Here is a 24,849-nt window from a genome sequence, read left to right as displayed (position 1 = left end):
AACATCGCTTTCATGTAAAACCCATCCTCTACTGGCCTCAGCCGCCCTTCTACTTGTGTAAGACTGTTTGCCCATATTTGGGCCTCTTGGACTCTATGTCAGAGTCCACGTTCTCCGTCTCCCTGCCTGCCTGAGTGGCTACTGGTTTCAAAATTCTTATCGTAATAAACCTGACCTGTTTTGTAATAAACTCGACCCATTTCGTAATAAACTGGACCTATGTTGTAATACATCCGACCCATTTTGTAATAAACTTGACCCATTTTGTAATAAATCTGACCCATTTTTTAAAAATTCGACCCATTTGTAATAAACTCTGCCCATTTTGTAATAAATCTGACCCATTTTGTAATAAACTCGATTCATTTTGTAATAAATTCGGACCATTTTGTAATAATCTTGACCCATTTTGAAATAAACCGGACCCATTTTGTAATAAATCTGACCCATTTTGTAATAATCTCGACCCATTTTGTGATTAACCAGACCCACTTTGCAATAAATCTGACCCATTTTGTAATATATCAGACCCATTTTGTAATAAATCAGACCCATTTTGTAATAAACTCGACCCATTTTGTAATAAACCTGACCCATTTTGTAATAAATCTGACCCATTTTGTAATAAACTCGACCCCTTTTTCATAATCTCGACCCATTTTGTAATAAACCTGATCCATTTTGTAATAAATCAGACCCATTTTGTAATAAACTCGACCCCTTTTCATAGTCTCAACCCATTTTGTAATAAATCCGACCCATTTTGTTATAAACTTGTGTGATAGATCACATGAATAAAAAAGCAATTCCAACATGAAAAAACAAAGTTGATAATTTCTGAATCTGTGTTATGGGGAAAAAAAGACAAACATTTCATATTCAAACAAAACAGCCAAGCAACTACATCTGCCGTTTTTATTTTATTCTTTTGTACAAATAGAAGGATTTTTAATTTTTTTTTTTTAATCTTTATTTTATTCTTTTGTACAAATAGAAGGATTTTTAATCGCAATCAAATATGGAAATCTTAGGTTTCAAAAATATGTCTATTCTACTCAAAATGGAAAACATGACCTAAAAATTTCCTTTCTCCCAATAATAGGAGAATTCTTTGTTGAATAACCCGCTTATAAATGTTTATTCTACCCCTTGTAATCTTGACAAATCTAGGTCCACAGTGCGTTACTCAGGATACTCCAAAGAGTATTTCCATCTTTGATTGATTCCAATTGATTACTGTCCATTATAACTGCATGAGGGCCAAAAGGGTGGATTATGGTAGTGTTAATCCAACTCGCTGTACCATTCATGCTTGCTGAATTACTGCTTTTATGTTTTTAGTCACAGTGGGCAGGAGCAAAAAAATGGCAAAATTAATATTGTAAGGTTTGTGTTAGCTTATAATTTGTTAATATTTTGCCTAGAGATTCCTTGTACAATATAAAACAAAATAGGCTTTAGTACTTTTTGGTAGATGATTCGTTCTTGAGATATGATTGAGCAAAGTTGCCATAAATCATGTAAAAGTAGCAATTTCGCCTAAATTGGGCAATTTCAGACAAACAGAGTACAATAATTTGGATTACCATTATCGGATTATCTACCAAAAATACTATGCTTATTTTGGTTTATATTACACAAATAACATATAATTTTGCAAAAAATCAAGCGAAAATAAGCTAACACGACCTTACAATTTGAACTTTGCCATTTTGTGCTCCTGTCATCAGTGCACACACCTATTTGCTGTATACTATTCACCCTTAGGTTTGCATTCTGTACTAAGGCTTTGGTGTACATATAATACACGAGATATGAATGTGTCAAACAGTGTACTTGTTCAATACAAGCTGCTCTACTTTATTCTGGTATTGAACATGTGTTGTGGACAATCACGCTGCATATGAATTCTTAAAACTGCCTGAGAAGTTTAACACCAAGAGAAGAATGGAGGACGATGTTGGAAGCTCTGGGTGAATGCATCACTGTGACTTCTACCTCTATCTAGACCATCACCCTTCTTACGCTCCACTGTGACCACAGGCATTTGCACGAGCTGAAGTGGGGATTTAGAGTCACGAAGGGCTTGACTTAGATTTAGGATCTGACAAGGGAAATAGTATTTTTTAGTTAACGCATGCAAAGTTACAAAAATGGACAACTTCCCCTTCAGGAATTTAGCATACAATGTCGCAATCACATGTTCTCCATTGGATTTGTGAGCTTTCAGACACTTCCCCTTACTCCAGGAATCCCCTCTGCAACCATTTGTGGAGATTTATAAGTGCATTCAGAATCAATATACAATGTGTCTATATAAAAGATATATTCAATAATTATTGCAAGGTCAAAGGAGGGTCCAAGTGTTTAGGACCCCTCCCTGGTCATTTGCAGAGATAAGAAATTATGTTGTTTATGACTGAAAAGATAGGATTGACTAATCCAATAAAAACATGATTGAGCTATTACCTTTTTTGCATTTGGATAGAAAAATTTAGATTTAGATTGGCCTGGTGGAGCTTGGAATGGCTTAGAACGTGAGAAAATTGCTAGGTCACTGAATAACTACATTGAAGATGAGAAGTGGGTTACCTGCCCCCTGACTAATGACATCTGCTTCTCAAAGGTCGACCTGTCAAAGCCTTTATCTTCCTATGGACAAAAAACGTTAATCAGTCACTCAAAACATCATACATGCAAGCACATGACAAAATGAAATTAAAGCACCTACAAAATGGCAATTTTGCAGCATAAAATGGAAAGTGTGTGGCTAAGAATTGTTAACTATTCAACTATCCGTCTCAAGCTATATTTTAAACACCTTGTCCTCTAACAAACATACAGTATATCCTAACTTTCCTGAAAGTGTCTAGTTGTGAGAGTTGAGTGACGACACTGATACTCACATGAAAAAGCACGTATAAATCGTCTGTGAGGTCTGTCACAAAATTCATATCTGATAGCTGAGGAAGCACCATGTCTTTAATTTCATCTAAGAAGGGTTCTTTAGCATGACTTAACCATGCCCAGTAGAAGGGGTCTGCATAAGAGAGGTATTTAGTAAAAAGTAGGTTACTATATCCCATACGCCCACAGCCAGCATCAATATTTGGGAGAGATCCCCATTTATCTGGGAATCATTAACTTCACAGTGACTCAAACTATTATCATTCCCTTGAGGAAGTTAACAGGGAGGTCCACTATGGCATACCACGTAACAGAAACATTATTTTTTTTCATTTAAGTGGTCTAACGGTCAAGTGTGAGAAACCAGAGGGGAGAGGGTGCGAACCCCAACCCTTCCTGTCTAATTGCCTGAGACTCCTTTTAGCTGTCCGACAGCATCTTGTACAGCTACTTACATGCCCTCCATGAATCGGGGTGTTTATAAGGAAAAGCCAGACCATTATCTATAGCAGCAACATATATCTTTGGTGGACTGACGACATCCCATGCTGTCTCCTAAGAGCAAAAAAATATTTAGTTGAGGCTGTGTGCATGATGTTGCTACCCACTCAAAAACACACCAATTTAAGCTCGAAAATTATGGAATAATTATGCATTCAAATATTTAAAAAAAGAAAACAATATACTAAGGCTGTTAGACAACGTCATTGCAAATATAAATTTTGCCTTTGGCTGAGATTTTGTTTAAAAACGTTTAAATTGAGCAAGAAGACAAAAGCGTGTGTAACATCATGGAAGTTGCCTTTCAAATAATTGGAAATAATGTACTTTATTAAAATGTCGTATTTTAATACAGCAAGGTTTCTTGTCTAATATTTTTGTTCCAATAATAATAATTCATAAGTTATTGCAGATTTTCTCAGGCCTGACCATTTGTCCCCCTCTAATGTACACTTCGCGAGAACTTAAAAAAGTTGTATTTTCTAATTTTATTTTATGGATAAATCATGTACAATAGAAATCAACATGTTTGACTGATACCGTCAATAAAAATTTAGTTGTTTGATAGACTTGATTTCTTATAAAAACTGATTAAATGAGGCCTGACCATTTGTCCCCCTCACAATTATGTTTTCGTCAAAACGACTACCTTTACCAGCCCGCCCGCTACAGGCCCGCTAGCATTCTAGCTTGATGCTTGCTGGACCGTACTTTGAAGGTCTGCTAGCGTCCTTTTCAAATGCAGGCCCGCCACTTGCCCGCTGGCGGGCCTCTAAAGATATGTCTGCCTAACACCTGCTACTGTGCCTTGACAAACGCCTGCTATTTACCCGCTACGGTGCATTCTAAGACAGGTCTGCTACTTGCCTGCTAGCATGCCTTTTAAGACACACCCGCTAGCATGCCTCGACAAAGACCGCTATCGTGCCTTTTTATAAGGTGAAAGGACAAAATTGCGGTAACTTACTACATAAAAAATACATAACAAGGACACACAAAATGGATACATTACCAAACAGATAAGTTTACTCGAAAAGGAAGGTGCAATGGTATACGGAGTACCGTGTGGGGACTGACTAACTAAATCATATAATTCAAGTGGCACATTATTCTGTGACATGCACAAGGATCTTCAATATCAAATTTTGTGTGTTCTCTATTTTTAATAAGTTTGTAATGCCTACAGCAAGGTTAAAATCCATTTATATCGCGACCAACAGTTGGCAGCGGGATTTCTAGATGCTAGCGGTGGCATTTAACTAAAAACAGCGGGCTTTATGGATAATAGCGGGTATCAAACGGATGGTAGCAGGCCTTGTTGATGGCTGCGGGCCTTATTGACGCTAGCAGGCATTAAACGGAAGACAGCAGGCCTTATGGAGGCTAGCAGGCATTGAGCGGACTTCAGCAGGCTTTACTTGAAAATAAACACCCGGCGGGCCTTTTCAAGACACAAGCAGGTTTCAAGAGACATCAGCAAGGAAGACACGCTAGAGGGCCTCAATGAATTGTTTACAAGCGGGCTTACTGCATGGTAGCGGGTGTAAAAATGGGCGTCACTGGGCAAAATCTAGTACGTTTGTTATGCCAGTGGTTACCAACATCAAGCACATAGCCTTAAGAATAGATGAATTTCATGCTTACCCCATCTGCTGTTTTTACTGTTTCAGTTTCCACTTCTGGTGTCTTTTCATATTTGATTAACCAATTATCGTTACCTCTATCTAAAACAAAACATAAAACACACACAAAAGAGTTTTAGTAATCCTTTTCACAGTACAAATCTTGGTGGACTTCTGAATCTGCTAAAGCACACAGGAAAGACTAATATTAATACTTTAGTCATTCTGACTAGGCAAACTGAACTAGAATTTTTAGAAAACACAGCTTTTTCAGTAATTACAGCACTATTAGTCAAATAAATAGATATAAGCCAACCTTGCATTACAGCTTACCCAACCCACTAGCTCTCACCAAATCACCCACCAACTTACCTGTATTCCTAATAATATAATCCAGACAGACCATTTTCTGGAACTGTAGTAAGAAGTCCTTATAAGTCTGTGATGGTAATGGCTCACTTTCAAACCTTCTCAAATGAAATTCAGCATCTTTAAACTCATCCACAAACATCTGGAAGGACCCGACCTGATAAGAATAAAAAAATATGATTTATACTGTACTGTAAATAGGGGATATTCAAAACAATTTGACTCACCTTCGGTGGTAGTCCTGCCTTAACATGCTTCCCTAATGAGTCTGGAAATCTCTCTGTTGCAAACTTCTTAGATCTTGCCTTTGCACGGTCGAATGCAGTATAATTAAAGGTATCACTAGCTAATCGAACAACCTGAAAAAAAATCCAAAAAATTTCCCCTTTGTCCTAGCAATCTGCTGTATTCAATGTATGGATCTATCTCGTAATTGGCAATTATACCTTAGTCTTTGGTACAATATTGAGCCCTAATTTCCGATCCACCAGACTTGCGCCTGCCTCTGACATATACCCCTGATTTGGTACCAACATGTGACGGCCAAAGCAGCAAGGGCAGCACATCTTGTGGCACCACTTGGTCCATTTGGGGTTGAGGTGGCCATATGGCTCCTCATCTTTGGGTTTAAAGACACCAATCTTTTTCTGAAGACAACAAGGTAACAACCAGTTATCAGTCACCACATTATTATATCAGGCCAGTAGCAGGGGTGGGGCACTGGGGGTACATTCCCCCCCCCCCCGCCAATATTTTCAAAAATTATAATAGAATGACCAGAGGGGGCGTGGCTGTGCCCCCCAAATATTTTCTTAATGTTTCTGTATTGTGCCCGCCCAATCTTACATATCCTGCTACGGCTCTGTATATTGAGGTACACAGTAAAAATGGAGAGCACAAAGACCAAGAATATAAACCCTAGAAGACAGGACTAAGACCATTAACCATAATGTAGACATCTACAAATCTGGCCACTCATCTAAACTTACTGTTCTTTGTTGAGAGGCTTTTGGCCATGTACCCTTGTTAGTAGAAATTTGCCAATACAAATTATTAAGCAAAATCCTAAAGGTTTTTCAAATTCTAAGAACAACACCTCTGAGGGGGCAGAGAAGAAAATGGCTACAGTGAAATACACCCTTAGTGTGCTTGTAAGCGCACTTGGTTTGAAAAAAATATAATACAGATATAAACAGAAATAAACATATGAATCTTACTCTGGATCCAGCCGTTTCATCAAAAAACGATTCTGAACTAGTTCTTGCCATTCATAAAAACAAGATGCAAGTGTTATAAGTGATGCCAAAGCATTTCAAAGATAAGTGACCTTTGACTAGACATGTGATAGTTTGGTAACCACTGACACATCACAAGAAACTTTATAAATAATGCATAAAACAACATTTTCCTTGCTTAAATCAACCTTCTACTCTAACTGCTACTTACAAAACAACCTAAAATCATTCCAGGTTTTCTCTTTTCATAATTTTCCGAGAGAGAAGTGCAACTACTTTGGCTGCGTTGCACATTTTCGACACCGGAAATGAAAGTTCGAATAACTAGATAGAATATACACGCGGACAGGTGGACATGTACAAATAAAAATACAAGAACTTCCCCCTAGCTTAACGACATCTGATAAAAGAATAGAATGTGTATTTAAAAATATATAAACAAGGCAGATCACATAATTACCCCTTCCTTGTTCTTCACGAAATAACTGCCACTGGATCCCTGGTAAATTCGCTCTGGTAAGATTCCGGCATCAATTGCTTGCTCTGCGGCCCGTATGACCGAGGCGAACTCAGGATCATCAATCACATTACAGCTATACTCAGAATCACTGGTGCTCTCCATGTGCCCTGATCGTCCTCGGCCTAAAAGAGGCCTCTGCTCCTGCGAACGATTGTCGTATCTCTTGTTTGAGCCGCCGCCGACTATGGCAGTGCTATAACTTGCAGGGTCCGCGTGGTAAGGAACGACATCGGGCCCATTTGTGGTATTGTCCGATACAAATTCTACAAGTGGACGCCCTGGTTCTGGCTTAGACATCTATATTGGTAATTTCAGCGCTAGTTTTGGAAGTTTGTTCACAGATTTCAGCGCATCTTATTCGCTGAGAGGGAAGCCCATACCCCTATTTTGGTTCCTGACCGAATCGAGCAATGAGTTCATTGAATTGGCTCGCGCATGCGCAGGGGCATCGACACCGCTGACGGAAAATGCGCGGAGCCGATCGAAAAAAAAAGGGGAAATGATAAAAGATTAATGATTGTCTTGTCTCTATTCTTAATTGTGCCAGAAGAAAATGAATATTGCGCAAGTTAACCATCCAGAAGTATGCACGTTAAATAGTTGTGCATTTTTTTAATGGGAACTAGTCGTGTATTTGCATAACTCTGCGAACCAGCGGACGTTATAACAATTAACAAAATCTTTCTAACGCATTTAATATCCCGTAGAGATCTATATTTAAAATAAAATGAGAAAGATTTAAGAGTTTAAGACGAATAGCACTAATTCATCGGTCTCAGTCATCAAAAACAGCTAATCTTGCACACCTACTTGACCATGTTAAAAAGGCGCAAGGCCCCGGGAATATTATCAACGTTGCTATGAAACCAAAGAAATTAAAAATCAGGATTCCTAAATTCATGAACCAGAAAAATCGTATCAAGCCTACTCGCATGTGTTTTACAAATCTCCCAGCAATATGCCCAAGATTTTTTCTACACGCCGCGAATTCGTGTACTCACCTGCGATGACGAAGCAACCAAAGCAGCACGAACACGTTTTAATCTGGTTAATAAAGAGAGTTGAAAGAACAAGAGTTGGCGGCGACAGCATAAATAATTCGTGATTGTTTAGTAACCGGTTTGCGCATGACTTAATACTGGATCATCGGAGTTACGCGGCCAATATTATGTAAATTATGAGCGCTTTTTATTTTGGGGATAATTTTAATTTAGTTATTTGTGTCTCACCGTGCGTCTCTAATATCGACATTCTACACATGGGAATGTAATTCATTTTATGAGAGCCGGCCGAGCTGGAAAATTTGACATTTTTAGACATTTAAAACGCTAAAAATTGTTTTAACTTTATGGGAAAAAAGCGTCATCAATTCCTTATCTATCGATGTCTTTCGTATATTATACTTAATTTGATACCACCGATCTGGCTGACGCTAGTACCCCCCCCCCTCCCCCATCTTCGCCGCCTATGATAACTGATAATGCTCCGGGGCTCAATAACAGTTCCGTTTTCACATAATTTAATCGAAAATTTCACATGAAGATCGGAGTAAGGCTAAGTTTCTACATATTTTTTTTTTGCATTTTCGAGACACACAAAAGTGCGATAAAGTTTAAAGAGAGTTGTTCAATTAGTATACGAGATTCACTGTTTTTATGACACGAATTTTATAAGGTTTTCGTCTTGACGGCGTTGTCAAAGTCTTTGTTATCGTTTGTGCCTTTAAATAACTTAATTGCCACTAGCGAGCTAATACGGCAATTGGCGGTCAGCGGAGGCTGACGCGTGAAAACGATAACGGGCGACAACGTATACAAAAACAATGATAATACAATAAAAATACTTGCGATGCGCATAACTTAACGTGACATGTAATAGCAAACAAACGAAAAACACGATGAAAGCCCATCATCGGATTAGCTCACTAGGTAAGGCCGCCACAAAGTTGGCTGCAGATGGTAGACAGGGAAAAACTGCCTGCGGTAAAGCATTCCAGACGGGGATAGCGTGAGTAGAAGGAGAACTGGAAAGCATTAATTTTAGCTGGGAGGAGTGAAAATTGGTAGCTATTACAGGCACTGGTTCTTGTGAAGTAGACGTCAGGCTTAGGTAAAACATCAGGCGGAAAATAAATTTTGACGAGGCCGGAGTTTATATTATAAAAAAGTGCGTGGTCGCTATTCTTCGATGTTGGAGTGACTGCCAGGCTAACACATTAATTATTCGGTTAACGCTACTTGTTCTTTGTTAATCCCCTGTGGCAAAGCGTGCGGCTCTACGCTGGACAGCAACGTGCTAATATCCCTCTTGGTATGTGGAGACCATGCCACCGAACCGTACTCGAGGATGGGGCGGACGAGGGACATGTAGGCTCGCTCCTTGATTCGGACTGAACACGATGAAAGGTTCCTCTGTAGCACTCCTAAGACTCGATTCGCCTTCTTTTTAACTTCCTCAGCTTGCATGTCCCAACGAAGGCTTGATGTGATGTAAACACCTAGGTATTTTTGGCACGTGACGCTCTCGAGGACGGAACCGCATAAGGAGTACACTGATGGATGACGCTTTAGAGTGATTGACATGATGTAGCACTTTTTTTGGCGCAAAAGCCATTTGCCATTTCTCCGCCCAGAGTTCAATGAAGCCAAGTGAGTAGTTTCCCCCTGATCCCGTAATATTGAGCTTTAAGGAGACGCTGATGGGGGACAGTGTCAAACGCTATGGCAAAATCCAACATCACGTTTTTACTATAGAATGACACACAACACAACATCAACTTGAACATGGGCGTTTAAAACGGAGGCCCAGTCGGAGGCCCTTTTGGTTATTATCTATACAGGCGCTTATGTATGGTACGATCGGTCGCTAGAATGTATGACTTCTAATTGGAAAACAGTGTGCTTAGAATTCACAGTGTGCGGAACCTTGTTTATTACAAAAGGGCCGTGGCACTCCATGAAATATTGGAGGGGGCATGCAGAAACATTAAGAAAATATCGGGGGGAGGGGGGGGGCACAGCCACTGCGGGTTACGATACACAGATGCTTCGAGTGCAAACTTATTTGAAATAGCAGTAAATGATTACAATAATATCATTTAATTTATCTTACATAATTAACGAATATTTTCTCTGAGTTGAATTGTGTGGACTGCCAAAGACATCTGACAATACAGCGTTAAAGTTGTAAACATGATCATTCTTCTATGTTGCTCGTATCTCGTTCGAACTGCGCCTTCAGACCGATCAGGTAGGCCCGCAGTCCATTATCGTCCAGACACGAGTTCCTTGCAGCTTGGATGAGTTTGGTCGCTAGTCGGAACTCGGCCTTGGATCGCTTTGCCTCTGCAGATAATATCTTGGAAGACTGTTGAGATACGAAGGGACGGTTCAAAAATAAAAATCTTGTAAAGGAAATGTAGAGTTGGCATGTAGCCAGATTTGCAAGGAAAGGAGAGGGATATATGCTGTATATCTTATGCAAAGTGACTTGACGAACTTTTAATAGGAAATCACGCAGCAATTAAGTAAAATATGGGGATTTACGAGAACCAAGATTTCCCTCGGAGTTTACCTGCTCTGTTTTGGAAATTTGCTGTGAGACGGCTTTCGCTTCCCGTATTATGGACTGTGGCAGCGTGGAGATTTCAGCTAACTGAAGTCCTGGTGCAGGCACGCAGCAAAATAAGATAGTGACATAACTACAAGCATTTGCGGTACCTTATTATAGTTAAGTGCCTCGGGTAGCCATATGATAGAGTATTTTTCAAAATCCCGTGCAACAAAATGTAATTGTTAAAGTGTAATAGCCAAGCCAGAACAAAAGAGAAACAAAGACATTACGGTGTATTGGTACTCAATAAACTAAATAGTATTTCACGGGTTTTTGAAAACCGCTCTAACAAACACAAAAATTTAGGATACTTACAATCAGGTAGTCGTAGACTTGCATTCACAGACCATACGTTACTTACCATAGTGTCGTTCTTGCATACGCCCTTTAGAGAGAACGTGGGAGTAGACAATCTTGTCCTGTCCGGCCTCGTTGCTATATACTCTCTGAAAACCGACTCTCAATGTATTAAAGAAACGTGGAAAGTTGCGCACAAACTTGCGACCCTCAATGTATACTAAAAACGTGCTTGAAACTTGCACACAAACTTGCGACCCTCAATGTATAATAAAAACGTGCTTGAAACTTGCACACAAACTTGCGACCCTCAATGTATAGTAAAAACGTGCTGGAAACTTGCACACAAACTTGCGGCCCTCAATGTATAATAAAAACGTGCTTGAAACTTGCACACAAACTTGCGACTGTCAATGTATAGTAAAAACGTGCTTGAAACTTGCACACAAACTCGCGACCCTCAATGTATAGTAAAAACGTGCTGGAAACTTGCACACAAACTTGCGACCCTCAACTTATAGTAAAAACGTGCTTGAAACTTGCGCGCAAACTTGCGACCCTCAATGTATAGTAAAAACGTGGAAAGTTGCGCACAAACTTCGACCCTCAATTTATAGTAAAAACGCGCTGGAAACTTTCGCGCAAACTTGCGACTCTCAATGTATAGTAAAAACGTGGAAACTTTCGCACATTGGCGCACCTATCTTTCTCGCGCAAGTTTTTTATGTTAACATGCGCGAAAATGAATGCATCCAAAAATACGTTTACAGTAAAATTCCGACGTAAAGGATAAGTAAAAACAGACATAACATCGTGTTTTCTTGAGGGACTCTTTGCTTACCTGTATTTCAAAATGGAGGCTGTGGAGAAACGTATTGTATTGTAAGATAAGATGTAAAACAACGATTAGCCCTTCCTATCCCAGTTTACCGAGAACACCTCCTATCTAATGAACGCCCCCCTCTCAGCTTACAAGTTTGTATTGAACGCCCCTCTCTAATAAATGCCCCCTCTATTTAACGCCCCCCCTCCCCCTACCCTGCCTCCCAATTCTAAAAACAAACGACAGGGATTCCAGTAACATAGATGAAATTCGATTGCCTTATTCTTGCTTAATCTGAGCTAGGCTTCTACCGGGGAGACTTGCTTAATGTCAAGAAACGCTTGCTACGCAGGCTATAATTCAACGTGATCCTGACTGATATTAGAACCCCACTGCACTTGGGTTTTTTCTTTTATATTAAGTGGGCTTTAAAAGCACACTAGCATACACACATTGGCACCAGTCGGTCCAAGACGAGACGCTAGCACAGTCTATTACCCGTATAGTTCGGCAACCATGGACAGCTGTTTCGTCCTTATTAGGACTCGTAAGCATGGTATAGCCGGTTTGCCTGAGTTAAACTTCATCGGCAATACACTGCAGGGCGACTCGAACGAAGTGCTTTAAACCAAAGCCTAGAACCATGTGGGATCTAAAGCTGCGACCGGGCTAGCGTGATGCCAATTTTGCAAACACCCCAGGCATTTATTAGATCATTTACGGTATACATACTTTTCCACATTAGGATAAAGCTCGTCCATCGTTGTTAGCTCCAGGAAGTGAGTGGCAAAAAATGTGAATGCCTGAACATAGAAACAAAATCTTATTTTTTCATATATATATTTTTATATTTGTAGATACACCATGACATATTTGTGTACAGATAGCTGCGCCCTTACCCCCCCCCCCCCTACATTGCACCCATCTCAGATAAACTTTCATGACAAAACATCATTAGAAGTTTTAAATCTTTAGAAACTCATCAATTTAGTAAGGTAAAACCATTGATGTTATTCTAGTTTTATTGACGTTTGTCAAATTAGATCGCCCAGGATCGTGGCTTTGGGGAGCGAGTGGGGGCTTGTGTAAAGGAGTTTGAGAGTTTTTCGTTGATTTGCAGTCACGACGCTTAAGAATCTGACACCACATTTTCGACTCGACGAGGTGGATATGTCACTAACCTGAATAATACTGGACATATTTTCTGAAGTTCCAAGTTTCTACCTGCTATACCCTCCCTATATGGATGGACATATATTTCATCATACCTTGCCTCTCTTTATGGATGGACATATATTTCACCATACCTTGCCTCCCTTGATGGATGGACATATATTTCACCATACCTTGCCTCCCAATATGGATGGACATATATTTCACCATACCTTGCCTCTCTTTATGGATGGACATATATTTCACCATACCTTGCCTTCCTTGATGGATGGACATATATTTCTCCATACCTTGCCTCCCAATATGGATGGACATATATTTCTCCATACCTTGCCTCTTTTTATGGTTGGACATATATTTCACCATACTTTGCCTCCCTTGATAGATGGACATATATTTCACCATACCTTGCCTCCCAATATGGATGGACATATATTTCACCATACCTTGCCTCCCTTGATGGATGGACATATATTTCACCATACCTTGCCTCTCTTTATGGTTGGACATATATTTCACCATACCTTGCCTCCCTATATGGATGGACATATATTTCACCATACCTTGCCTCCCTTGATGGATGGACATATATTTCTCCATACCTTGCTTCTCTTTATGGTTGGACATATATTTCTCCATACCTTGCCTCTCTTTATGGATGGACATATATTTCACCATACCTTGCCTCCCTTGATGGATGGACATATATTTCACCATACCTTGCCTCCAAATATGGATGGACATATATTTCACCATACCTTGCCTCTCTTTATGGTTGGACATATATTTCACCATACCTTGCCTCCCTTTATGGATGGACATATATTTCACCATACCTTGCCTCCCTTTATGGATAGACTTATATTTTACCATACCTTGATACCAAGGAGGTGTTCACAGACAGCATAACAAATACCGACTCCCTCTTCACTGCTTGTTCCTGAAAAAAAAAAAAGGTGAAAAGGAGAGACTTGGTATGCACCTATGCTTGCAGTGTGCATGATAGAAAGAAAGGCAATGCTGTAGAATAGACACATGCTCAGATACCTCTCCCTAGCTCATCAACTATGATGAGCGACTTGTCAGAAGCGTTCTGTTAGAGGGATACAGAAATCAGAGTTACTTTACGAAACGATCAGCACAGGAAAGGAAATTATATACATGATATGGTCTTACATCTTTAATATCATATCTTGCCTATATAAGCCTGGAATTGTAAGGATGATAAGGATGGGACTATGATTACCTGGATAATGTAGTTTATTTCCTTCATCTGAAAGTAAAATGTAGTAAGTAAAAGCAGCTTAGTAAGACTATAGTTGGTCAAAAGTAATTACTAATAAATCACAGGAGCGCCTAGTTACATAAGGTGAATTGGAGCACCAATGCGCCCGATGGCATAGTGATATAGGAAAATGGTTATAAACAGAAGGGTAAGAAAAGCCAACAAGCTAACTTTTTCAGACCGTTTTGTTTCTTGCAATATCGATTTGTTCGCGACACGCGAGCGGTAAGCCCATTGACGATTGTTGTTTGTTAACCTGCTGCATTGCGAAGTTAAAACCATTTTTATAAATTAATGAAAAAGAAAGGGATTTGATATGTGATTCAGTAAATACGTTTTTATTGATTCTCAAATAAAATAAACTCGTACAAGACGACAGAATCTTCAAGTGATACGGAACTATAACCGCTGCTACGGAGGAACTACCGCCACTATGTGCTTACAGAAAAGAATACATATAAATCAATAAAATTTGACAATGTGTAGTCTTTTCTGTGCATATTATATGCATAAGTAAATTTGTAGTCGTCTTAGAAAAAATAATGCTCACCGTAGGTAACGCAGCAAGATTACAATTAAAAGGGCTCAAAAGCTGTGTGCTACACTCGTTGAGCGTGGGAACGGAATAGAATACCATGAGCACGGAATAAAGAAATTCCTGTGTGACACCCGAGTATTTTGGGCCATCGCGCCCAACTATAGTGTAGGTTTTTCCCACGGAGGGGGCATTTACCTCAAGCATGAATGTGGACGAATTCGTCTCAATGTCATCGTCGCTGCCGATGCGCGAGAAGATCTGATCTGCGAGTCTAAAGGACGCGTATTCCGCAGGAACATAACATCCGATCTGCGCCATGACTTGAAGTAAAGCAATCTGCTTCAAATATGTAGACTTCCCGCTCTAAATGACACAAGAAAAACACACAACACAACATAACATCTTTGCTTGGTTTCCAGCCAGGCACGTAGCTAGGGGGTAGAGCAGGGTGTGCAACCGAAACCTGCCAAAAGTGGGTCATTGCCTAGTGGGCATTTGGATCTATACTTGCGCATCTGCACTATGCATCATGGGAGGATCAAGGACTAACTGCATGGGAATGCTTGTCAGATTACCATGTTTGGCCCGGTGATTATCAGGAAGTTCGTGCCCTCAGCAGCATACTGTAAAATAATAAGAATCTATAAATTGCAATTAATAACAAACCCGCCTGATATGATGTTTAAGTCTGTCCATATTTCCTTTTCCGTATAAGGAGCAGTATAGCAAAGTGTGAGTCAATAAAACATAAAGAGTATCGCTTACCATGTTATTCGGTACTGGTGTTTCGTGAAGTATCTTGTCAAGAATAGGATGTCGTCCTTGCTTGATGGCCAGTGTGTCCGTGAACTCTGGACGAACTACCGAGAGAACAAATACTTTGTTCTAGAATTTGTAAGCATGGTAGAATCATGAGTAGCTAAAAATCGTTTTATTAAAAGAAGAATATTATATCAGCAGGATATTATTTCGCTTCCGAATAACCCTTCGTTACAAGCGGCCACGAAGTAGTCGCTTGGTGCACACAGTAGACTTACCATAGTCCGAGAGAGTGCAGATATGTGCAAACGATACCAGCATGTCCAGCATGCTAACAAGTTCTGCGAGTTTGTAGAGGCAGCCAATCTGGTCTCGAATGTCGCTCAATAGCTCTGATACAACGCTGGGTATCGAAAAAAGGTATATTTAAACTTTTTCACGTTTTCACGGAATTGCCAACAATGCCACCTGAAAGTAAAACAAACTTATAAAGGGGAAACCATTATGAGTTTGCGATGGGCGCGCACCAAACGTAGCAACCCATGCATACGGGCCTTACTCAAGGGTATACTTACACGTTTGCCATCAGGTAGATCTCATTTAAAGACTCTCTTATTCTGTCTGGAATCGCAATACAAGAAAATAGGGAATATTGAAAAGGGTAGACTATAAGTATCGTCATTATAATACCAAATCTCATTAATAAACTCACCATTCAGTTTTATCTGAAACAGACAGAATTTGATTAGACAACGTTGTGGCGATTACGGGACAATCGCGCAGTGGTAAGTATCATAATTAAACGCTTTGTTTTGATGAACGTTAAACAGCGTGTACATATTTGTTTATTCAATTCGCAAGTGTAAGATGGACAAGACAATAATATCTCTTTTTTAAGCAACAGCTTATAGTTCCATTTCCTTTTCGTTTCAAACCAGGGCTGACCACCTTCCTCAGCGGCGTAGCCAGGATTTTTAACAGGAGGGGGCCTAAAATTGACTTTCAAGCCATTTTCTCCTGTATTTTTAGATAAATTCTCATACATTTACTGCATTTTTGGCTGCTAAAGGGGGGCGGGGCGGGCCCCTTAGACCACCCCCCCCTGGCTACGCCCCTGTTCCTTAGGCTACTTTAATATGCCTACCAGGATTCTTGCGACTTACCAAATCGCCAGTAGAGAAGGTAAGATTGTTCTTGACCTTAGAAACCTTGATTAGCTCGCCCGGTAGACTGCTTGTATCCACGTCCTGTTCTTTACTGAGTTGCATCTGTATGAAAAACCCGCGCGTGTTGTTGAAGCCGACTTTTAGCGGGAGCTCGTACTTCTCAGCTAGCTGCTTAATCAGGTCTTTAAGAAGGAAGAAAGAGAACAGCAGGTTTAGGAAGAAGGTCAGCGTAATGCTGCTTTTTTCCAAGGATATCATGAAATATTTGCACAACAAGGTGCGATGGGAAATACCACAAGGACGTGTTTTTAAAAAAATCGGCCATAACTGCAATATACAAGATCCCGTATCTTGATTTTATTAGTTCGTTCATTCAATGAACGATAATAAATATAACAAAAGTCAAATTTTAGTAAACATGTTCGAAATGACAATTTAAATAATTTTGCGGGGGCTGATTCGAGGTACTACGAAATTTCAGTTAAAAAAAAAAGAGTGTAACCAACCTGTGATGTCGTCAACAGTTTCAGTGTAGGTTCTTCTCGCAACGTCAAGCAACCCTTGACAAAAAAATAATAATCAGAAACACATACTAATCACCATCGCTGTTGACGACGCTTAATTAGAAGTCTCTTAAAGATAGAAGATATGAATCTAGCTGGAAGCTGTCCAACAAAGGCCGGCAGGGCCTCGCCGTCCTACCGACTGGGCACCTCACTACACTCGGGCGAAAGTCAAGACACATGCACTCATATTTCTCAACCGTTTGCTCGTACTAATGTATATAAATCTAGTTTCGTAATCAGAACTGTAATAGACTGGAACAATCTGGCCCAAGCAATAGTTACCACACACCCGAATGTGCCCGCCTTCGAGGCTCTAAGAAGCTCTATGTAACTTACCAAGGCTGCGCTATGCATCTATATTGTTCATACAAGGTGGCATAGTAAAATAAAGTGAAGTGAACCTATTTCTTATTCAGACGTTTTTAATTCTTACAACCGTACCGTTGATATGTGGCTGATTCCAAGAGAATGAAATATATAATACATGAAATAAAGCATAATAAAACATTAGTATATGCGACGTTGAGATTCAAGAAGAAAAAGTTGAGCATTCTAAGCCGTTTAGTACCAGGCTAAATAGTTATTGAGGTCGTTTTTCTCGCAATTCCATATATTTGTATACATATATAGAAAACAATGGCGAGGAAACCAAAATTAGTAGAAATAGCTGTTTAAGCAAAAAAATAAGAAATAATCAAGGTAATTAAAATGCAGGTGTATTATACTGCACCTTGACAGCGAAGCACTTCTGTGTTCTCATGTTGAGTGCGCCCTTTTGGTATCTCGTATCGTCGTGGATTACAGATTGGATCTTTTCCATGATGGCTGTAAATCGGGGGTCCTTTAAGGACTAAAACAACGATAAAATAAGCGTTTTTAGTCCAGCCCTAATCTAGTAGGGGTTCTTAACAAATTGGAAGTGATCATGATTTGTGCTCAGATCTACCCTAGGAACCGGTTCACTCAATTCATGAGGTTAATCAGAAAATACAGTAATAATCGCTACGCCCGTCGTGCATTTGGCTAAACGAATGGCAGATACTCTAGTTCCCAGGTACATAGTTCGATCAGATATCAGATATTGAATCAGTTCAGAGAGAGGATGGGGTAGCTCCGGGGGGTGTTGGCCTATGGCGGAACAAAGTTTTTGTTTTAAATTAGCAAAGCTTTATCAAGTGAAGACTGTAGAGAGGCGAGGACAGCTTAAAAAGAGTCGAAATATGTACTGCACTCCAGTCTTCCAAAATCCATATATTTTTTACAACAGCACGCGTAAAATTGAAACCAAACATCTATTGCTTTCACAAAAGTAATAACATATAGGTCTTCTCCAAAACCACCCCGTTGCCATATGGCATTTGGCATAGTATCATTACCTCAAAATATGCTTTGAAGAGCGGTGTATCGGTGTCTTTGAGAGCAGACTGTAATGGCTCTATCAGCTCCAAGGTGTGCTTCAGGTAGATGACTGTATTTATCTTAGATTCCGCTGTCTTGACAGTCTCGTGTTTCGGGATTTGTACGCACATAGACGTAAGGTGATCAACGTCCAGAAAGCGCCCAATCACTAGACATAAAATTAGAGACAAAGGAATAAGGAACTTCGCTAAACACTTTAATTACCACAACGCCGTCAATCTGAGGCATCGTCGTATCACCATCAATATGAACAACAGGAACATTATAATCAGCAGCAGCAACATATCACCATCTTCAGCATTATGATCATCAACATCACTAGATGCATTATTATTTTTAACATCACCAGCATTATCATCATCACCAGCATTATTATTATCAGCATCACCAGATATGCATTATCATCAACATCATCAGCAACATTATCAGCAACATCATCAACAACATTACAGTAGAACCCCGCTAACTAGAATCTCGGCTAACTCGAATTTCCCGCTAACTCGAACTGATTTTTGCTTATCCCTTCAGAGTTCGAGTTAGCGGGGTTCTACTGTATCATCATCAACATCAGTAACAGCATTATCAGCATCAGCAGCATAACGTCGTCGTCGACGCGAACCATCAAACTACCAATGAAACCTCTAAAATCTCCGTCTTTCTCATTTACCTGTTTGGATGTTGTAGAACAACTCCTAAAAGTGAATTAAAAGGGTTGATATATGAATATGCGTAATAGAACCGTCAATATATAAATAAAAGGATGATGATCTAATGATGGCCAAAATGTGAGCGATTTTATTAAGTGAAACTGTGGCAAATAAAATCAGATGAATTTCCTTACGATCTCTTGTATAAACCAAAGAGACATAGGGGGTGTGCGTAGGAGACAAGGGGCACCATAACCTCCCCATGCACTAAATATAATTAAATATGACTTAAGCGTGGTCCTGTCTCGTTGGTAGACCTGTTCCTGTACCTCTTTTTCGGTCAGCTCTGAGAGGAAGAAGAAGAAAAAATACATGGTTTGATATTTCGTTTCTGTTGGGGAATTAAGAAATGTTTTTTACAGTACCTGCGATGCAGTCAAGTCGCATATTGATGGTCTCCTTGTCTTGAAATATAGATTGAGAAGGTCAAACTGAGTATTGATAATCGAATCATTTTAAAATTCAGATATTATCTTACCGTATGGAGGCTGTAGTATATTTGAGCGTAGCAGCCGAGCTAGCAATTTTATAAAAAATAAAGTACATGTTAGTTAAGTCTTTAAAAGATTAAAACATATGGTCTATGTAACAAAAGAATTGTACACTTACTACCGCCAGCAGTCCTTGTGTAGTTCAAAACACCAAACAGACTGTGCTCACTCTTGGCGTCCCTCACGTTCTGTATTAGCTCGAGATTCTTAGCAGTAGTCACGTCTTAAAATTAAACGATAAAACTCGCAAGATACTATGGTTAAAACGCAAATGGTACACTTAAATGTGTCAGATCTGTATGAAGCAGCATCAGAAAAAAAATCAAAAGAAAGCACTTCCACTTGACCATTTGCAAAACTTATAGATATCATGTTCAAATTATTCTAAATTTTTGCTTGGCTTTTAAAAATGGTTGCGCTTGCGCTATCATACAATAAGAAACCATTGGAAAGTCAGAGTGTATGCATATAGTATTCCAACAAGATGAAGGGGACATTGAACCTCACTTAATACCTGTCATATCTTCTCGTGCTTACTCACCGATCATCGAGGTTTGTTCACTGCCTTTGAAGACAACTTTCAAAGACAAAGGAGCATAAACAATATTCTGGATGAACTCAACATACTTTAGAAGCGCCTGTAACAGATATAAGTAGAAAAATACGGAAATAAATATGTAACAGGCATGTACCCAGAATTGGCGATTAGCTAAAGGAGGGGGGGAAGAAAGGGGAGTGTAAGAATTTTTTTGGAGGCAAAGGGGGACTTTACGCCCCCTGTGTTCGCGCCTTAGTAATAAAAGCAGTATGTATAATACATGTTATAAGAAATACTTACAGCTGCTGTAGCCAGGCAATAATACCTAAATGGACATTGAATAACAGATAAGTAATTAGACACAATTAAATACAGATTTTCATTGGCCAATTTGTTTGCTACTGACTTACTTGGATGCAACTTCCATTTCCACTGTATTATATTCTGGGACACACAGCTGCTTTATGTATTCCAGCCCTAAAGTTCAACACACACCAAGGGTAAAACACAAGAATTCTTGTATAACTAATATGCTAATATATCATTTTGTGCTATATCTAGTTTCAGATTACCTGTGTATTTTATTGTCCTGAGACTTTGTATTAACTATTCCTCTTCTAGCATATATAATATTTATTTGTGTCTAACTCCCTAACTAACTTCTCACCTAGTTAAAGTTCTGGTATTTGACTTAACTTTAAAAATAGTTAAAGCACATAAGGGTGTAATGGTCTTAGTGAGAGAAGAGGGGGGATTCCTTCATAGTATGGACACTAACAACAACCCTATTGACTTGAAACTCAAATTGAACCATAGTTACTAAGTGTTATCAAACCCACCTTTTGTTTCATTAAAATATTTTCTTTGGACAGTTGCCAGATTTGAATGGACAAACTGGTCTCCCAAGAACTTGAATAACTTAGTTGTATTCCCATTTTCACATGCAGTGTTAGGCATGATTATCTGAACAAATCAAACTGTATTGAATTTATATCTGCCAATCTTTTTTTAAATAAATCAAATGACTTCTTACTTCCAGTGGTTCTAGTATCTGCAATTTGGTGAGAACCTTTACATATGTTTGGCTGTCAGAGAACTACAACAGAAACATAATGGCACTTTTGACTTGTGATTTATACTAATATAGCAACAATAGTAAACAAATTTAAAAAGTTGATTCAAGCCATTCTTAATGAATTATGGCTATATAGCAATAATATATCTTATCCCATACCCATGGCCGAATACAAATAAGAGGATATATACCTGTGACAAAATTAGTTGTGGCCTCTTCAGATCGATACTAGCCATTCCAATTTCTCCTCTTGCAAGACCTCGGCCTTCAACGATTGCTATTAAAATAATAGAGACTTAGTTCACTGATAAGAGGAAATAAACAGCAAAATTGGGGGTAGAACCAATCTGCCTTATCCCCCTCTCCCCCTGAATAGGATAATATATCCCAATAGAGGCATTTTCACATATAGAAGTGACTTTTCATCTTCTGGGTTCAGAAAGATGTACAGCACATCCCTTTAAAACTATGGATTGGCTTTCAACAAAAGTAGAGGGACATACACAAGATATGGATGAATGGAGGGGGGAGGAGAGGGTAAAAAGTATATGGTGAATTAATTGATCTTTGCGATCCCTACATTTTTTCTAAAATTTCAGTCCAAAGAGAGGAAAACCTCCCCAATAATGAGGCTGAGAGGATGCTCACCCACAATAGCAGATGACTGTATTGGGCCAGGGGTAGAGCTGTAGTGTGGTGTGCGACTGGAGCCTGGAGTCCTATGTGAGGTAGAGGTGCTTGTCACAAGAGGTGTTTTCAAATTGGTCCCAGGTGTATGTGCAAGTCTGCTTGATGAACTGAAATAAAAATAAAGAAATTATCAACAGGATTTTGATTTAACATCCATATCTATAAAATAAAGTTAACCTTACTTACTTGATAATCTGTTATTTCCTCAGAGAACAAGGTTACAAGAACTCTATAGCTTGTTTAACGGGGTTATATTTTGATTTCCTCTGTCATCCCTATATCCCGTAGCTAGGGGTGGAGCAGGGACACCTTCCTTGGCTGCAATATTTTTGTCTATTCTCATACAGAACCCATTATTGCTCTACCCTCATGTAGAGCAATAATTATACAAAGTAATAAACATTATAAATATCTGTTTTCACATTTTTCCTAAATAAATCCTGATTATGCACCTGGATATGGTGGCTAAAGGATGTGGGGGTTTCTCATTGCTATTCCCCCTGCCTTTCTATATGTTGGCTAAACTTAGGGTGATCTATAACACATAGCTGTCAACTTGCCCGCATTAGGCAGGAGTCTCAAGATTTTGAGCATTTCTCAAGCCTAATTTTTCTTGAAAATATCCATACATTTACTCTATTTTCGCACATAAGCTATCTTGGTACTTCTGATACGTTCACTGTATATTCTCAATATTTTTCCTAAAGTGAGTTTGACAACACTAGGATCTCCCCCTGGGGGTGCCCCTGTGTTCAATAAATTGTGAGGGGGAGGGGGAAGGATTAACTAGTGTGCTTACCTTGATCTGGGGTTGCTGAATGGTCTCGTTAAAGATCCAGATGCGATTCCAGCAGATAGAAAAGAACTGTCCGTTGTGGACTTAACATTTGCAGAAGCACTTGAAGTGAAAGTGTTAAAATCAAAACCTGTATAGTGATGAGACCAAACAAGTTAATTCAGCAAACAATAATATTCATAACTTAATTATTTACTTAAATACTTTTTCCAGATATTGAAGATATCTCATTTGTTTTCTAACATCTCTTAACTATTTTCAAGTCATCTTCCTTTTGGTTTTTGATACTCTGAAGGCCCATAAAGCTTAATATACACAATACAATGCTCTTTAAATCAGCATTTCTAAATTTTACAAGCTTAAATGTCATACTTTAGCTTAATGATTACTTAAAATACTTAAATATAATAATATACTTAAATATAAGTTAAAGTAACTTAAGTTACTAACTTTACTTAACTTGAGTACTTAAGTTACTTTTAAAAACAAATGAAAGTAGCTCAATACTCACTATATTTTGATTGCCTTTTTGCTGCCATTGTTTGCTTGTCTTGAATTTATTACAATTATTCAGCTTCAAACATTATTATTCAAATATATTTTCACAGCAATAAAGAACTGTAAGGACCTTCACGACATCGAACAACGAGCTTCTTGTATTTCTTGTTTTGATGTTGTTTTTCAACTTATTATTCACGCGCGTGCCATTTGAAAATGGCGCCAAAAGTTCCCGCCAAAAACACGAGCCCCTGCCCCTCCATACTGTCAATACAAAATTTTAGATGCACGCCCCTAAAAAGTTGCTGAGATATAGAATAAAAAAAAAATCAGGATCTTTTTCACGCCCTAGCGTCTCTTGGGAATTGGTGTGTTGCTATTAGTGAAGAGATTGTCGCATAGCTGTCAACTCACCCGCATTAGGCGGGTGTTTCAAGATTTTGGACCTCATCACAAGCCTAATTTTTGTTAAAATTTTAATACATTCTTTGTATTCATCCGCATTGGCTCTTTTTGGTTCTTTTACGTATTTACTGTATTTCACCCGATTTCACAAGATTTCTGTCCAAGTTGGGTTGACAGCTATGTTGTCGTCATTAGTGCAGAGTACTTGAAAGCACAATGTGGTCCGCTCCTTTGTTAAGACGCGCACATGGCATTGACAGTAACAACAGTCAATTGAATTATCTGAAAGATACGAAATCTAAACACGTTTCATAGGGTCAGTTTTTTTATATAATGTACCTTCACAAGCTACCATCCTCTTTTTGTAAAAAAAATTGGGCATGAAGCATCATGTTTCCTACCACCGCCCTGAGGCGTAAGGATACCGCGTAATAATGGCAATTTGGGTCTCACACACCTCTTTAATAACCAATACACATAATAATATTATGTACACACAAGGTATATGTCGCACCATGGGCGTGTCTAGAGAAAAAACGCAGGGTTGATGTCACTAGATCAATCATTTTTTTTTCTATCCTGATGAGCACATATAACAAACCATTTAACTACCATTGGAAGGTATCAAATCGTCATATGAGCAGGGTGGGTTCCGGACCCCCTCTCTGAGCACGTGCCTTCAAATATATATTGCAAAGCCATGTCATAATTTCTTATTATAACTGGCAGAGTTTTATTATTTAGAAATACACACATTCATCAAAGAGGCCGACTCCTAATAACACTCGAAAATGTGGATTTTCCTTGAAAGTTCGAGTTCTCGGTGCGGGTAGGCGCAGGAGGGCGATAGAGTTCGC

The 24,849-nt window shown here is 39.1% G+C and overlaps 2 protein-coding genes across 4 annotated transcripts; both read right to left on the bottom strand.

Moving 5' to 3' along the window:
• Positions 1-965: 965 nt before the first annotated feature.
• LOC5506692 (phosphatidylinositol 4-kinase type 2-beta) lies at positions 966-8,266 on the bottom strand. 2 transcript variants are annotated; one of them, XM_032375125.2, is made up of 10 exons: positions 8,156-8,266; positions 7,095-7,295; positions 5,846-6,046; positions 5,627-5,758; positions 5,403-5,556; positions 5,053-5,132; positions 3,363-3,462; positions 2,907-3,040; positions 2,593-2,652; positions 966-2,104 (listed from the first exon to the last, which is right to left on the bottom strand). In XM_032375125.2, the coding sequence occupies exons 2-10, from the start codon at positions 7,254-7,256 to the stop codon at positions 1,931-1,933; spliced, it is 1,197 nt and encodes a 398-aa protein (XP_032231016.1). In that variant the 5' UTR covers positions 7,257-7,295; positions 8,156-8,266; the 3' UTR covers positions 966-1,930. The 2 variants fall into 2 exon arrangements, with proteins under 2 accessions (XP_032231016.1, XP_001627390.2); XM_001627340.3 differs by lacking the exon at positions 8,156-8,266 and having other exon boundaries at positions 7,095-7,588.
• A 384-nt stretch (positions 8,267-8,650) lies between these two features.
• Positions 8,651-23,786, bottom strand: LOC5506697 (mutS protein homolog 4). Of its 2 annotated transcripts, XR_004294451.2 has the most exons (34): positions 23,601-23,786; positions 23,093-23,219; positions 22,252-22,400; positions 21,795-21,880; positions 21,562-21,624; positions 21,368-21,491; positions 20,939-21,005; positions 20,829-20,853; positions 20,532-20,628; positions 20,109-20,213; positions 19,978-20,016; positions 19,865-19,903; positions 19,769-19,785; positions 19,460-19,484; positions 18,750-18,940; positions 18,104-18,223; positions 17,815-17,827; positions 17,314-17,367; positions 16,805-16,989; positions 16,354-16,366; positions 16,217-16,262; positions 15,920-16,044; positions 15,648-15,742; positions 15,458-15,505; positions 15,078-15,245; positions 14,306-14,332; positions 14,107-14,152; positions 13,935-13,999; positions 12,619-12,689; positions 11,905-11,923; positions 11,128-11,212; positions 10,728-10,816; positions 10,266-10,520; positions 8,651-9,872 (listed from the first exon to the last, which is right to left on the bottom strand). XR_004294451.2 is itself a non-coding variant. In XM_032375126.2 (33 exons), the coding sequence occupies exons 1-33, from the start codon at positions 23,626-23,628 to the stop codon at positions 10,350-10,352; spliced, it is 2,622 nt and encodes an 873-aa protein (XP_032231017.2). In that variant the 5' UTR covers positions 23,629-23,786; the 3' UTR covers positions 10,234-10,349. The 2 variants fall into 2 exon arrangements, 1 of the variants encoding a protein (XP_032231017.2); XM_032375126.2 differs by lacking the exon at positions 8,651-9,872 and having other exon boundaries at positions 10,234-10,520.
• Positions 23,787-24,849: the final 1,063 nt, after the last annotated feature.

Source organism: Nematostella vectensis, chromosome 6, assembly GCF_932526225.1.
Source record: "Nematostella vectensis chromosome 6, jaNemVect1.1, whole genome shotgun sequence".
NCBI classification, from domain to species: domain Eukaryota; kingdom Metazoa; phylum Cnidaria; class Anthozoa; order Actiniaria; family Edwardsiidae; genus Nematostella; species Nematostella vectensis.
The sequence above is the reverse complement of the archived record's forward strand: the minus strand, read 5'-3'. Positions and strand labels throughout refer to the sequence as shown.

Coding starts and splice junctions, on each gene's coding strand:
- LOC5506692 (XM_001627340.3), bottom strand. CDS start 7,451: ATGTCTAAGCCAGAACCAGGGCGTCCACTTGTAGAATTTGTATCGGAC. Junction 5,557..5,626: donor AGGCAGGACTACCACCGAAG/GTGAGTCAAATT, acceptor TATTCTTATCAG/GTCGGGTCCTTCCAGATGTT. Junction 2,653..2,906: donor ATTTATACGTGCTTTTTCAT/GTGAGTATCAGT, acceptor TTTTGTCCATAG/GAAGATAAAGGCTTTGACAG.
- LOC5506697 (XM_032375126.2), bottom strand. CDS start 23,628: ATGGCAGCAAAAAGGCAATCAAAATATA. Junction 20,629..20,828: donor ATTGCCTGGCTACAGCAGCT/GTAAGTATTTCT, acceptor TATCTGTTACAG/GCGCTTCTAAAGTATGTTGA. Junction 15,506..15,647: donor CACCAGTACCGAATAACATG/GTAAGCGATACT, acceptor ATTATTTTACAG/TATGCTGCTGAGGGCACGAA.